A 15,802-nucleotide genomic window follows, 5' to 3' on the forward strand; every position below is an offset into this window, starting at 1 on the left:
AAAAAATATTCAATGTTATTTGGCTAATTATTATTGTAATTTAATGATTTTATTCTAGTATTTATATTTTACAACTAAAAAAATTGAATAAAAAATGGTTGTTGAACTTAAAAATAAAAGTTATCCAACTAAATAAATACTAGACACTAATGCAATGTAATTGGCAGATTATTGTTTGACAACAATTATTATCTAAAATATAATGTAAATACAATAGTTTAGATAAAAATCATTACATATTATAACAGTAGTAGTGATAAGCAATGATATTTGTATCATAAAAAAAACCTATAAACTATTACAGTATTCAACAGTAGTTRCATGCAATTGTAATTTATGTATAATATAATTATAAATAATTTTCCATCGACTAATTGATTAATGGCTAACTGACTAATAATTAATTGTTTTATTTATTAAGTAAGTTAGTTAGTTATTGTGTTTATTTGTTTGTGTGTTTGTTTGTGTTGTAAATGGTTTTTAATATTAATGATTTTTATTTAATTCGCTTAATAGTATTTTCTATATTTAGTACRTTTATTTATTTATTTATTAATTAAATAAAATAATTTTATAAAATATACATTATAAACTTATACATTCCCAGATTTATTTATATGATTTTTAAAAATTATAACAAATATTATTTTTTATATCAAATATATTATAAATATATTAAATGGTAAAAATAAATCGATATAATTATTTGCTCAGAAAAAAATATTACATGATACAGTTTTTTATAGATAAAAATTATTTTAAAACTATTTATAAAATTAATTAATATAAAAATTATAAATGTTATTTACATTCTAATCTCATTAAATGTAACTCTATCTCTCTATATATCTATCTAATAGATAATGTTATGATTATATATAGATATTTACAATAATACTGCAAAAAAAATATTTTTAACATTAAAATAATTGACTAAAACTATGATTGACTAGATTTACTCAAAACATTTTTTCATTTTCATGTTTAATTTGTATATAAATTTATATTATAAGAAAAATTATTAATATCAAATGGTTATAAACTTATAAGCTTTATATATTGATAACTATGTTATCAAAAAATATTTAACAAATAAACAATTTACAATAATTATTTAACTTTAAATATAATAATTAATCTACTTTAATCATTAACTAGTTTAACTTCAGTATTTATTTAGTAATCTAATATATAATACACTAAATATAATAAAATTTTTAATCATAAATGAGTGATTTGATGTTAAAATTATATATGAGTAATTTTTTTAAAAAAATTATTGGAAAATCTTATTTTATCTATTAATCAATATTTAAATTAATAAATCACAATTAATGATTTTAACTGTCATTTAGAAAAATTTTTATAAAAAAATAATCCTATTATTATATTTACAATAGTATATTGATTTTAGATGATTAATTGTAAAAATTAAATTAATTATTTTTCACTCGCTCAATATACTTACAGTTAAATAAAATTATCAATAATTTTAAAAATATAAAATTTAATTAAAACTAAACAATGGAATGCAATTTATTTATCCATGTCAATTTGTCATTGCAATAACAATGCATAATTTTTACACCCAAATATATAATTACCGTATATCTAGATGCTAAACTAAAAATACACTAATATTTTTATATTTAAAATAATAACTAATAAATCTATCTGTAATATAAAAATTAACTACAATATAGTGATTATCTTAATTTATATAATTATTGTACTATTTAATAATTAAAAAGATAATTAACGAATATTAAATTTATTTATACTATTAATAAAATGCAATTAAATTGAGCAAAGTATTGATAAACTTATTGAAAAATTAAAATATTTTAGTAAATTAAACATTTTAAGCATATTTTAGTTACTTTAAGACATTTATTTACTATCATTTACTACAACAACCAAACCGTTTTGGTTTGCCATCCGATGAAAGGGTTAGTGCGCTTTGTATGAGATTATCCTCATTTTGGGTCATAATTTGAGTCAACTGTGCAATGGATGACATAATATTCATACCGTCCTTACAACTGGTCTCGACAAACATGAGTCCAAATTGTTGTGCCATTTTATATCCGTCCTCTGCCTTCACGTATTTCATATCCTGTGCCTGAAGTGTAGGCCTTAAGTCAACTTTGTTGCCCACAATCATCACCGGAACTCCTTTGGCGGTCACTTCCTATAAACACATGTATTAAATAATCAATTAATACTAATATCTAATTATTATAATACGGTAATAGAAAACAGTTAGCTTTCGGGATAGACTATTATCGTTACCTCAATAGAGTAGATCCAATCCCTGACATTCAGAAAAGTCTGTTCATTGGTCACGTCGTATAACAACATAATACCGTCTGCTTTGCGAAAATAGTTTCTCGTAATACTTCGATACCGTTCCTGACCAGCCGTGTCCCACAACTGGAGCGCCACATTGCGGCCGTCGAAGCTGAAGGTGCGCACCTGGAAGTCAACGCCCAGCGTAGTGGACAACTGAGCGGCAAAATAGCCTTTCGATAGCCGAAGAATGTATGTCGACTTTCCTACACTGGCGTCGCCAATGAATATGACTTTGTAAGTGCGTTCGGGAGGACCGGTAGGTTCGCTGATCATATTGCTAATTGAATGACTGGTAATATTAGTAGCTGTAGTAGTATTAGTAGTATTTAATGGCACAGTTGTATCGTTTTTTGAAGAATCAGATCTTTTATAATACGACATTAGTAATGGCGATGATCGATGAGATCGGTTCATCATTGATGACAATCCACTATCCATATCGTCGGGCGAAACAATATGTTTTATGGCACTTATGGGCGGACAGGAAGCAAATGAACGGTAAGATATAGCATCTCTGTCTGTGGCACTAACCATAGAGACTGACTCGAAGTCAACTTCAGTTTCCGATAACCTTAGTTTTAGTAATAATTTATGAAACATATTAACTATTGTTAACTTTATTATGCATTAAACATATTATAATTATACAAACAGTTGATTACCTGCTAAACACATGTCTATCTTTGTTATGCTGTCCATCATTATTAATATAGTCACCAATAACTGATCCTCTTTTATGATGAGACAACACGCTATGACAACCTCTCACAGGTTCAGGCGATGACGGCATTGAATGAAGAGATGTAGTGTCCAATACATTACGGAGTGCATCGTTGGTATCATTCAGTCGTTTGTTGGCCTCCCTGTTCCCCCCAAAAAAAACATTTACAATTACAACTTATAATAATTATCATTTTTTAGTCCAATACTAACTGCAATATCATTAGCTGTTGCTGGAGGTGCTGTTGTTCAGACTGTTGCTCAGAGAATCGACTCATTTGAGTGGTCAACTCGCGACACTTGTGGTCATACTGTAGACGCAACTGAGCCAACTCTGTCCTCATTAAAGCCACCGATGTCTGTGTGTCTACCAATGAAAGCTTCAATTGTCTCGAGTCTTGCATCGACTCATCCAATTTGGCTCGGATTTCGTTGACCTGATCTTCGGCCAGATTCTGGTGGTTAGTCTTGAGCCACGTTTCCACCTAATAAAAGGTATTGTCAAACATATTCAATRTATTCAATAAGTATCCAAATTATTAGCAAAAAAAACATTGTTTATAGTTTTGTTTAATACTTTACAATACCTTTTCAAACATATTTAGGTGAGACTGAAGCTCTTCCATCTCACCCTTCATTAGGTCTCTCATTGACTTTTTTTCCGCTTCGACCTCTTTTTTGGCCTTTTCCTGAACCCTGTTCTCTGCTTCCTTCACCTGATAGTCGACCTCCTGTTCCAATTGAAACAAATGTTTTTCGTGTTCTTTCTTTTCTCTATTATTTTTTGTTTGATAATTAAAAATATAGTTTTTTTGGTGACAAAACTCTGGCCTTTTATATATAAACCTTATCCAAGAGTTGGCCAAACGTTTATTTTCTTCTTGTAATTCGCGTACACTTTCCAGTAGTTTCTCAATGACTGACTGATCATTTTGTTGATCCGATTGTGGCTCAGATATGTAATGTTCAGAAAATCTATTAAAAAAAATAATTTAATAATTAATTAGTTATTAATAGATAAGTTTAATCTAATTTAGTGAAACTTTCAATTTTTTAATAAAAAATTTAATTAATTGATAATTTTTTGTCAGTTATTAACATAATAATTAAACATAATTTGTATAACAACAACATTTATCATATGATATATCATATTTTGCATAAAATATCAATTAAATTTTTATATAATTTTTTTGAGGACAACTAAATGTTTGTGACACATTTTATTAGATTAAAATATCATTTAAATTAACTTTTTTTAAAAAAAACATTAATTATTCATTGTTTAAGCAATCGTGTAATTTAATACTATTTAATTCATAGTTTATCATAAAAAAAATTCAGTGTCATTTGATAAGCTACTAAATTACAATATTTTTCCCCATAATAATAATAATAATAAAAATATTAATTAAATAAAAATTGCAGACAATGTGAGAATCATTAACAACAACTTCATTAAAGAAAAGTGTCATTTATTTGTATATACATAACAATTGGCAAACATTTAATATTTTAGTATTAATTAATTATTATTTAATAATCTAATTTATTTTTAGTGTCTTATCTATAGATGACTAGTGTAATAGTATATAAACTACTAATAATATAACAAATAATTACCCAGTTGATGTATTACAATCATTTTGAATGAACATCTTTTTAGGTTTGTAAACATTTTCGGCAAATTTTTCAGTAATATCTTCCGTTTCCAACGCTTTCTTTAAGTTTCCGTAACATTCAGACGTATTATTACTATTATTATTATTATCGTTATGATTGATATCATCTGTTATAATGAGACCCTTTTCATAGTCATCAAAACCGGTGCGAAAGTCATCAAAACTGATCCTCCCGTCACTGTCCCGGTCCAAGTCGTCAAATATGCCGTCCGAGTCGTCCGGTTTGATGTTAAATCGGGCGCATAATTCCCGTAACTCATCCCGACATAGATATCCCGACCGATCGGTGTCCCAATAGTTGAACACTTGCCGTAAGTTTTGGTCCATTAAGTCATTACTATTATTTGTGTTCATCTAATTGTTGTTTAAAAATATTATTTAATTCAAATATCATTATGAATTGAAAATAAACTGTTTTCATATTATTATTATTATTATTATTATTAAAATTTATTAAAATATTATTTGGGTTACTAGTTAATCAAATAATTTTTTTAGCAAGTTTCATTTTTGTTTGCCATACAAAAAGCCAATTAAAACAAATTAATTTCTACCCATAATTTTTTTTTTTAAATATTCAATAAAAAACACAAACAATACATGTATTTCATCGTTAAACTAAATACTATTATTATTAGTACTAATAAGTTTTTATACTGTTTAAATACAGTAAATTATTGTTAGTTTGTATATTTAACAAATGTATAAATGAAATAATATGAAAATGAAAAATAAAAATAAAATAGACAGGAAAATACAAGTCAACAAAATTATTGAGTTCACAACAAAAAAAATTAATTATAAAACTAAATTATATACTGTACTGATATAATATGATATAATATAAAAGTATATATGTATATGTTGTATACTGTATATGTTATATACTGTCTGTAATATTGAACTTTTTATATATAGTATTTTAAAAAAGGCAATAATATTATATACAGTATTATCATAATAATCATTATTGACTCACATTTTTTTCCTTTCTATATCGGAAATGATGTTTAAATGTTAATGATTTTTGGAGATAAATATCATATTTTAGTTTTTTCTATTCATTCAATTAAAATTGTTTTTTTTTAATGAAAGCATTTGTTAGACACTAATTTGTTGATTGATTTTCATTTTACGACTTCAAACAACTGTCTCATCATTTATAATATATAAAGTTTTTTTTCATATACTGTACAGTATGTTATACAACATAACAGAAAGTAAAAACAAACATTAAATATACTTAAGTTTTTCATTTATTTTATTTATTTGTTGTTGTCGTTGAAAATAAATCTTTTATGGATTGTATTATACAATCAAAGTTTTAAAAAAATTGTTTGTTTCTTTTAAAAAACACAATTTAATATAATTTATAAACAATTTTTTTATACTTTCTTTTAGTTTACTAAAAATTATTATCACATCGTGTCAAACAAATCACAAATAAAAAAATAATATGAAATAAAAAAAACTGTGTGTACTTCATATCTACTAAATATGACAATATTATTGTCTATTATAATTCATATAATTTTTTTTTGTGTAGTTTACTTTGATATTTTGTTTGATAAGATAATCAAAATGTAAATATATTAAACTATACTTATAAAAAAATATATGATATTTAATATCTGTATATTAAACTTTTTATGAACAACAGTTATCGCACAAACAATATTGACTTATATTTTATGTGAAACTATTTTTTTTTTCATTGCAAAAGGCGACGTTTAAAGAGAGAGAGAGAGAGAGAGAGAGAGAGAGAGAGAGAGAGAGAGAGAGAGAGAGAGAGAGAGAGAGAGAGAGAGAGAGAGAGAGAGAGAGAGAGAGAGTCATAAATAAAATTGATGTTAATGTAGACTAACACCTGTTAAGACACCTGTGCTGACAAATTTAGTATTTTTGTTGTTGATTTTTTTTGCGTTATATTTTTGTCATTTTTTAAAGTGTCATATTTCATAGTTTAACAAATTTTTTTAGTAAAACGGAGTACATATATATTAATAATTTATATATATATATATAACTATTATTATTAACATATAAATATAAAGTGTATTTGATTGTTAAAAACATAAAATTTGTAAGATGACAATAGAAATTTTTAAAATAAATTATGTTTTTTTGGATTAAATATTGATTTAAATTTTATGTTTTTTAAATTTTAATATTTTAAATATTAAGTTTATATTAAAAAAAATTACTAAAATGTTTATAATCATTATAAAAATCAGCAATAACAAATAAAACAATTTTTAATTGTTTAGTGTTAATCTGATTACTGTAACATTTTGTTTAATTTGTACTAAATTTATCAAATATAATAATTTTGCAAAATTTATACATCTATTATACTTTATTTATAACAATAAAATCATCTATTGTTTTAAATTGTGTTATTGAGATTTATAGTTCAATTAAAAACAGTTATATTACCAATATATTAAAGCTGTATTATGTTTTCATTAAATTATGTCAATGCTATATAAACTACAGTAAACTAAAAGTAGAATAACATATAATAGTGGATTAAAAAAAATATTTTTCTATTATTAGTTTATTTATTAAAATTCAAATTTTTTAAAAAATTCATAAATAATTTATTAATATAATATAGCATTCGTGTTAATAATGAAAGTATTTAGTAATACTATTACTAAATTACTTATTTTTTTATTGTTATCAACTTAAAGTGACAAATTAGTAATAAATTATTATTTTCTGTAATTAATCAAATAAAATCATGTGTGCAATAAAATATGTTAATAATATGATTTTCAGCTATAATTTATAACTTATTTATAAACTAAAACCTATTATTATCAATTTACTATCTAACTTATTATTTTATACTATAAATTACAGTACATTTACTATATTTATCAAAAAAGTGTGTGATTTTGTTATACAAATAATCTATTAATTACTAAATATACTATAATATTAAATATCGTATTTAATACAATATAAATAATTAATGTACAATAACAAAATGTTTTTTTTTTTGAAAACTATTTACATTATTAGAAATAGTATATAAATTAAAATTAAGTATAGTTTTAATTTTTAATATACAATTTAGTACTTTTAGTTATAAAATTTGGACAGAAAAAATCTTTATTATATTAAATATTAACATTACAAACATAATTATGTGAATCACTCGTATAAATTAAATTATTAACAAAAAAATAGTCTTCCTACTAGAAAAACGATGATATAATTTATATATCTTATATTATATGATATAAATTATATCCTATAATATATAAGATAAATATTTTCAATAATTGACATTTGAAATTATATATAATATTACTTCAATTGATATGACTCAATGATTTTGTCTGAATATTTGTATATAAAAGTTAAATAAAATTGATTGTAATTTTTAAATAAATAATATGAATAAAATGTCTATAAAATATAGTTATCTTTGTTGACTTTCAGACATTTAGTCAACTATAATAAAAATGAAATTCAATTTCTATTTAATTTTTTTAGTCATCGTTTTAGTGGTAATAGTGATAGTAGAGGCCGGGAAATATGGACAGGGAGGTGAAGACGGTGAGGAAGGGGAAAAGGGTAGTGCAGGAGAATCAGGTGGAAAGGGTAGCAAAGGAAGCAAAGGAAGTTCAGGCAAAAAGGGAAAACCCGGTGGTAAGGGTAGACCTGGCAAACGTGGCGGTAAGGGATCTAAAGGTGGAAAGGGTGGTCAGGGACACTATACATATCATCATAAATTCATACCGTGTATGTATAGTACTGAAATTATTGTAATTGTTATGATTAAAAAAATAATTATATAATAAAGCTAAACATCATGGACATGGACATGGGCATGGTCACGGCCACGGGCACGGGCACGGGCACGGGCACGGGCACGGGCACGGGCACGGGCATGGACAAGGGCATGGACACTTGTATCACGATGAACCTGATCATTATGGTAATGATAATTACCAGGGAGGTCATGGAGGTCCTATACTACTTAAATCGTTTAGTTGGTAATAATAAAAAATGATTTATTAAATAACTATAAATATCTATATATATTCAAAATTATTTAATTATGTATTTTTGTAATAATTTTTGTTTATTTATTCATTATTTAATTATATTTGTGTGTATAAACTTTAAATTTCTATAATAAAATAATATTTATACAAACTTTTACTTATATTTTATTAAAAAAACATATATTAAATTTATCTTTTTTAAAAATAAATTAACAAAATTTATGTATTATAAGATCTAAAATTTATTATATTAAAAATAATTATTATTATTAATAATAAAAAAAAACCTAATCTACAGTGTCTTTATCTATTGGCATAAAATATAACTATAAATATTTTATTATTTAATAAAAATGTAATTTTTATACTAATTGTATAATTTAATCATATTATAGTTAAAATTAAATAATAAAATATTTATAGTTAATTTTTATGCCTATAGATAAAGACAATGTAGATTAGGTTTTTTAAAAATAAATTTTAGAAAGTTTATAACTGAACAAATAATTAAAATAAAATCAATAAAACTATTAATAGTTATAATTAATTTAATATTGCAATAAAATGTATTAATAAAATTTTATATACTGTATAGATTTTGTTTTATTTAATTTATATAATATAATCTTTATTTATATTTATTTATATTTATTTATAATTAGTAATAATACTTAATTCAAGTATTCAAAAGTTTAGATTTTTAAATTGTAGTTTTTTCTTATCAGTTTAATTATTAATCATTGCTTTTTTAGTAAAAATATAAAAATAATTGAGTGTATTATTAAACACAATAAAATGCACACAAATAAACAAATCAATAGCTTATTAATAATTAATTAAAATTATTGTCTGTATTGTAAATAAAAATAATAGTTAATTCATTACTCATAAGAAAGCGTGACTTTATTATGAAATTTCACAAACAATTGTGTCTGAAAAAAGTTATAATCATATTATGAAATTCATACACAAAAATGTGTGCTCTTTTAGCACTTCATTTAAAAAAAACAGTGTGTTTTAATTACATACAGATTTATAATTGATTTAACATATATGATAGCGTATAGTGAAAAACTGCAACTATAGTGATAATTGTAAAAAAATGTTTATTTAAATTTTTTTAAATGATTAAGCAGTTATATCATATAATGTATAAAAAAAACTTCTGAGAAATGTGATTATCATTTAATTAAAAACATAAAAATCATAGTTGCAAAATATTAATTAGTTTATTAAATAAATATCATATAAATAATTTTTGTTTGTTTGTTAAAATATTATTTTCCTTATAAACATTTCGTGTAATATTGTATTTATTTATTTATTGTTTGTTTTATTAATCTATACTTAATATGTTATAATTAAATTTATTAATAAATTATCATAAAACAACAAAACAATAGGAAATCTTGTGTATATATGATATATAATATTTATATATACAATATATAAATTACAAAATAATTTTTTAAAATTATATATATATATATTGTTTTTTGTTTATATAATATTATTAATTTGAATAATCAATAATATAACCGCCCAATTGATGGCTTTAATTTACATTGACTTAAATAACTAATACAACAATAAAATCGTTTAAACTATTTGTGTTTAACAGTTATAAACGTGTTTTCATATTATATTATATTTTAAAAACCATTGGAAACTTGTTTTTTTAGTTATATACTATAATATATTGTATAATACTATTTATTAATGCATTCATTTATTCATTCATAGACTTTCACTGTTACCACAGTTTCATTTGCAAAAAAATAAATATTACTGTTTCTCACTGAAAAATATTTCAACTTTTTTTCAATTCATGTTTTTTTATAAGTTTGGAAATATTTTTTTATGTATATATATACATACATCAAATATTTTTTCTCACCTAATGAATTGAAATATTAAACTAAATATTTTTTATTGTGCAAAAATCAAACGGTGGAAAAAATAATAAAATTGTGAAATTTTTTTTTACTAAATATTTTATAGAAATATAACACAAAAAAAATATTATACTATTACTTATATTTCTATATTAAGTATCATTATTATAACAACTACTACTCTACAAACTACTCCTACACTAGAAATATAATCCAAATTATGATAAATCCAAATAAATTGTTTGAAATATAAAAATCTGTGAATAATTATAGTGTTAAAGCGATTATTATTATTATTATTATATTCAAAACTCATGTGTGTTCACAGTATATTAAATATTCAAATTTGTTTTATTTGCTAATTTTTATCGTGACTTTATTTGGTTGTGTCTTATAATAAAGCGTTAATAATATTACAGTAAAAGAAAATAATATATTATTAATAATAATCATAATTATAGTGTTAATAATTAAAAATTTAATATAAAACTTTAATATAATAAAATATAATAGTTGTGCCTTCAAACTAACTGTCCATTTCTATAAAATAATGCCTACATTTAAGCCGATATTTACTGAACTGTTATCTCTATCGTATCCGTCGCTACCGTTCTTCCAGTTTATACCCGAAGGTGTAAATATTGGGACAGTTATATACATCGAGGGCTATGTTCCGCCTAATTGTTCAAAGTTTGCCATCGATTTGATCGATGGACAGGCCGTCGACGAGCGAACTTGGGAACAGGCGGACATACCCTATGGCTTATACTTTTTGTTTGATGATAGACTGGTAATCGGTAATACCAGACGTGATAGGGAATGGGGTCATCCACAGAAAGATAAATTTAATGCCATCAGTAAAGGTATGCTAATTGTATTATTTAAATATATATATATAACAATATAAGGTTTATATAAGATATTTCTATAATATTAAATAAATTTGTAATATTATTATTATTATATAAAACTTGTAATAATTTCCTTATTGTATCAGATATTTATTTATTTTTTTATTTTCTCAGTTATTTTATTTAAAAAAATATTTAATTTATCATTTTATTGTTATCGAAGTACTTTTGCATATGTATACTGTATTGCACAGAATAAATAATAATGTAATTATTTTATTATAATAATAACTATTATATTTGTATGTCATAAATATAGTTATGATTATGAAAACATGTCATTGTTATTATTATAAATATTATTAAAAGTTATTTATTATTTATAATAATTATAAATATTAACTCAATATTATATTATACGATATGTTGTTTAGGAGATAACTTTGAGATGAAGATTATAGTCGAGGAAAAGTATTATAAAGTGATAATGAATGGCAAAGTCATGCAATATCAGCACCGGATGGCTACCGATAGGGCAAAACTGTTGCGCATTGAGGGACAGGTAGTTATCAAACGTATTGAGTTCAGACACGGCAAACACTATCACAAAAGTCAACTCGACTTTTATTGATATATTTTAGTGGAAAAAAATTCAATAAAAATTACAAACTTTTATGACTCTCGAGTGAACAGCGATTTAAAAGACGGTTTCAAACAAAAAACTTATTTCTTTTATCACTCATTATTATCAATACTGCTGTTTATAATTACTATATTTTGTTGTTATCATTGATATATTATTTTTAATTATATTTATTCATTTGTTTTGACCGGTAATTACTATATTATTGAATAACAAAAAAAATATAAGAAATAATTTTCAAAATTTTGTTGTTTTTGTTATTGTTTTTGGTTTTGTTGTTTATATTATATATTTGAATAATAACCTATATGTTTAAAAATTAAAATTAATTATATTTTTCAAAAAATGCAAGTTTCCTTTAATATAATTTATTTTCTATTTATCATATAAATCGAGATTTATATATTTGTTATTCAAATTAAATAAATAAATCATTAATATGTAATAATAACATGTATTTAGTATATAATTATATGAGCATATGATAATTATTATTGACAATTTAAAAATTAAATAATCAATTTATTATAATGCGGTTGAATAATTTAAATAATTTAGTTTATATGTCATTGAACATTGTTTGGCTGAATTAACTTAAGGATAAATATKATATATATATATATATATATATATATATATATATATATACATTATATGCTATCATTATTTTTTAAACATTTTTTTGATTGTATAATATATTTATTTATAGTATGTTATATACAGATATTTTATATAAATTAATACTGTATATACATATTATTATATACAGTATTTAAAACAATACATTCATGTTTTGAAAYTAAATACTAAAAATATAAGATTAATTTATCATAAGTGCCAAATTTGGATATCAAATATATAGTTATAATATAATAATTAGTATTAAATTATATATTTAWACTAAAATTAAAAATAACAATATTTATTGGCACATACACACAAACATATTGATTATGTATTTAATAAATGTTAATTTTCAAGCTATAATTAAAATACAATTTACAATATTTTCAAAAAATATATAATTTTTGTTGTTRTTTAATAAGTTATAATACTATTATAGTATGTTTTTTTGACTAAAATCCTGATACATATAAATAAAATATGATTTTATTTGATTGACAAATTTTTATTTTATTTCCTAATATAAGTGACAATTTTATATTTGATAAATTTTTATGAAAAATTATCTGATATTATTTTATTTATTCATATTATTCATTGACACGAATTTAATAGTTTGCCATAAATTTTATAAAAAAATATTGTATATATTTTTTTAGATAATTTTTTTCTGTGAAATTGTCATTAATTCAGGACACTTACGGTGATCACACAAATATTATAGATAGAAACTAAKCTTTTATTTATAAAATTATTATTTCAAAATAAAATTATTTATACCAATTGTTATGTAATAATCATATTTATAGCTAGAATTTTTTATGAATAATTTTGAATCATTAGTATAATAAAAATCATATCAATTTTTGTATTTTAAATTATRGCTTACTAGTAGTATATATATATATATATATATATATGAATTGACATTWAAATAAAAATTACTATAATTTGRAAATTATAAGAAAATATTATTATCTAAAGGCACCCAAAAACCAATGACAGATGACTGAGCCGGACATTGATATCACAGCTAATAGTGATCGCATAATCAGACGTCTCCTATGAAAAAATCTGTACTTATAGTTGTCAACTAATAACAAAAATAAATAGACAAATAAATTTTGAATGATTCATATAATAAATATTCGTATAATAGATATATATATATATATATATATATATATATATATATATATATATATATATATTATTATATTTATATTACGAAATATGTATAGTATGAGTGTCACAATCCAAATGATACCGAAGAAAATGTTTGCCAAACATGTTATGTTAAGACACAGTTTGTTGTCGCCGTTGTCGGTATATATCAAAGCCAACACAAGCATAACAATGATGGTTATGATGATTGTGGTCAGACATACGGTAAATGTATATAAATCATTGTCAACGTTACCCGACAACAGTACTTTCAATGCATAGGACACACATATGCCGGAAATGGATCCGTTAAATATAAAGATAAACTGTTTTTTCAATATATCTAAACTCATTGTAGATTTTTTTTTTGATTTAATAAAATTAATTTATTCATACATTTGTTATTTTTTTAAATATAATATATATATATATATATATTATTAATACAGTACAAGTATTAATACAAGTGTAATATACAATATATACTATAAAATTTTTTATTTATTGTTGATCACAATTACAATATAATTTCAAATATATATGCAATAATAGTTACAATACATTCAAGTGTGCAATGTTTAATGCTTTCTCGTGATTAGTAAAAATAAAAGTTAATTTTAATATTTTGTTGAACAGATAGTATTCAAATATTAATTTAATATTTTTAATGATCCAAACTAATGAATAACTATTTTATTAAAATTAATAAATTTTATTTTCATTAATAAAAATTAATTATCTTAATTTATTACATATTAAAAATAAAAGTCTATGGTTACCATTTCATATACCTGTAATGCATTATCTTCTAATATCATGTATTTTAAAAATCTTTTTAAATCATAATTATAATAAAATTAAATGAATTAATACTTCATATCTTCTGAAATGATTTATAATAAATAGTTTTCAACAATAAAATCCAATTTTATGTTTAAATATTCGCTCCAATAGACCTGATAACTAAAATTATCATTTAATTATTATTAAATAATTTATTATTTTAATAGAAATAATTACTTTGAATTTGATATCGTTGAACATAATTGAATTAAATAATTTATTTGTAATAATTAGTTCATAATAGACATCATTTGTTATATGTATAGTAAACAATAATAAAATTATATAATATGATAGCAATATTTTACTAAATACTCTAATAAATGTTAACTGATCATGGTAAATTGTTAGCCATAGAAAACCCAGAAATTTACTCAAATACAAAACATTGATCTCAATCTAAATGTTATTCAATGAACGTATAAAATGTTTGATATAGCAATAATTTTTGGTTATATTAACATTTAGTACAATATTTATTATATGATTATTTAATGATAGCATTTTAATTGGCAAATAATTGCATATTTAAAAAATAATAACAGAGACTATGCTATTAATTACAATTAGCTGCTTAAGAATATGTTTGATTAAAAAGTGACCAAGGGCAAAGTTGTAGATAATTTAAAGTTAAATAAAATTGTTATTGGTCATTTTTTAATTAATTGTATGATTGGCCAGATAATTTAGTCGACTATTAAAAAATTTATAAATAATAGTCGACTGCAATTATCTAAGCAATCAAATCTTTACTATTTATATTTATTATTTATTACTTTAGTTCAATTAAACTAATAATTAATAATAAAAAAAATTGATTATGAGATTCAATATTTTAAATTCTAAAACATTGTTTTTAAATGTCAAAAATATAAGAAAAATTTTAATATTTGTTTAACCAATTATTTATAGAAAGATATAKACAGTATATATATATATAATATTATTGGTAATTCACACACAAAAAATAGTAATAAAAATAAATATGACTTTCAAACTTAAATTATAT

The 15,802-nt window shown here is 21.9% G+C and overlaps 3 protein-coding genes across 3 annotated transcripts; 2 read left to right on the forward strand and 1 right to left on the reverse strand.

Annotated features, from left to right (window-relative positions):
* Positions 1 to 1,900: 1,900 nt before the first annotated feature.
* LOC128955689 (ras and EF-hand domain-containing protein homolog) lies at positions 1,901 to 5,779 on the reverse strand. The gene is made up of 8 exons (XM_054301359.1): positions 5,734 to 5,779; positions 4,696 to 5,108; positions 3,919 to 4,047; positions 3,660 to 3,846; positions 3,286 to 3,557; positions 3,015 to 3,215; positions 2,293 to 2,923; positions 1,901 to 2,191 (listed from the first exon to the last, which is right to left on the reverse strand). Exons 2-8 carry the CDS (start codon positions 5,106 to 5,108, stop codon positions 1,901 to 1,903), a joined length of 2,124 nt encoding a protein of 707 aa, XP_054157334.1. The 5' UTR covers positions 5,734 to 5,779.
* A 2,425-nt stretch (positions 5,780 to 8,204) lies between these two features.
* On the forward strand, positions 8,205 to 8,765 carry LOC128955690 (uncharacterized). The gene is made up of 2 exons (XM_054301360.1): positions 8,205 to 8,507; positions 8,569 to 8,765. The coding sequence occupies exons 1-2, from the start codon at positions 8,228 to 8,230 to the stop codon at positions 8,763 to 8,765; spliced, it is 477 nt and encodes a 158-aa protein (XP_054157335.1). The 5' UTR covers positions 8,205 to 8,227.
* Positions 8,766 to 11,153: 2,388 nt separating this feature from the next.
* On the forward strand, positions 11,154 to 12,348 carry LOC128955469 (galectin-4-like). The gene is made up of 2 exons (XM_054301143.1): positions 11,154 to 11,531; positions 11,954 to 12,348. Exons 1-2 carry the CDS (start codon positions 11,219 to 11,221, stop codon positions 12,148 to 12,150), a joined length of 510 nt encoding a protein of 169 aa, XP_054157118.1. The 5' UTR covers positions 11,154 to 11,218; the 3' UTR covers positions 12,151 to 12,348.
* The last annotated feature ends 3,454 nt before the right edge of the window (positions 12,349 to 15,802 follow it).

Source organism: Oppia nitens, unplaced genomic scaffold, assembly GCF_028296485.1.
Source record: "Oppia nitens isolate AA-2021 unplaced genomic scaffold, nextdenovo-longstitch-racon4-pilon3 scaffold2_pilon_pilon_pilon, whole genome shotgun sequence".
Classification (NCBI taxonomy): Eukaryota; Metazoa; Arthropoda; class Arachnida; order Sarcoptiformes; family Oppiidae; genus Oppia; species Oppia nitens.

What these genes read in the sequence shown, in the direction of transcription:
- LOC128955689 (XM_054301359.1), bottom strand. Translation starts at nt 5,108, where the DNA reads ATGAACACAAATAATAGTAATGACTTAATGGACCAAAACTTACGGCAA. An exon ending in GATTGTAATACATCAACTGG is followed by an intron (nt 4,048 to 4,695) that starts GTAATTATTTGT and finishes TTTTTTTAATAG; the next exon opens with ATTTTCTGAACATTACATAT. An exon ending in CAACAGCTAATGATATTGCA is followed by an intron (nt 3,216 to 3,285) that starts GTTAGTATTGGA and finishes TGGGGGGAACAG; the next exon opens with GGAGGCCAACAAACGACTGA.
- LOC128955690 (XM_054301360.1), top strand. Translation starts at nt 8,228, where the DNA reads ATGAAATTCAATTTCTATTTAATTTTTTTAGTCATCGTTTTAGTGGTA. An exon ending in TCATCATAAATTCATACCGT is followed by an intron (nt 8,508 to 8,568) that starts GTATGTATAGTA and finishes TATATAATAAAG; the next exon opens with CTAAACATCATGGACATGGA.
- LOC128955469 (XM_054301143.1), top strand. Translation starts at nt 11,219, where the DNA reads ATGCCTACATTTAAGCCGATATTTACTGAACTGTTATCTCTATCGTAT. An exon ending in ATTTAATGCCATCAGTAAAG is followed by an intron (nt 11,532 to 11,953) that starts GTATGCTAATTG and finishes TATGTTGTTTAG; the next exon opens with GAGATAACTTTGAGATGAAG.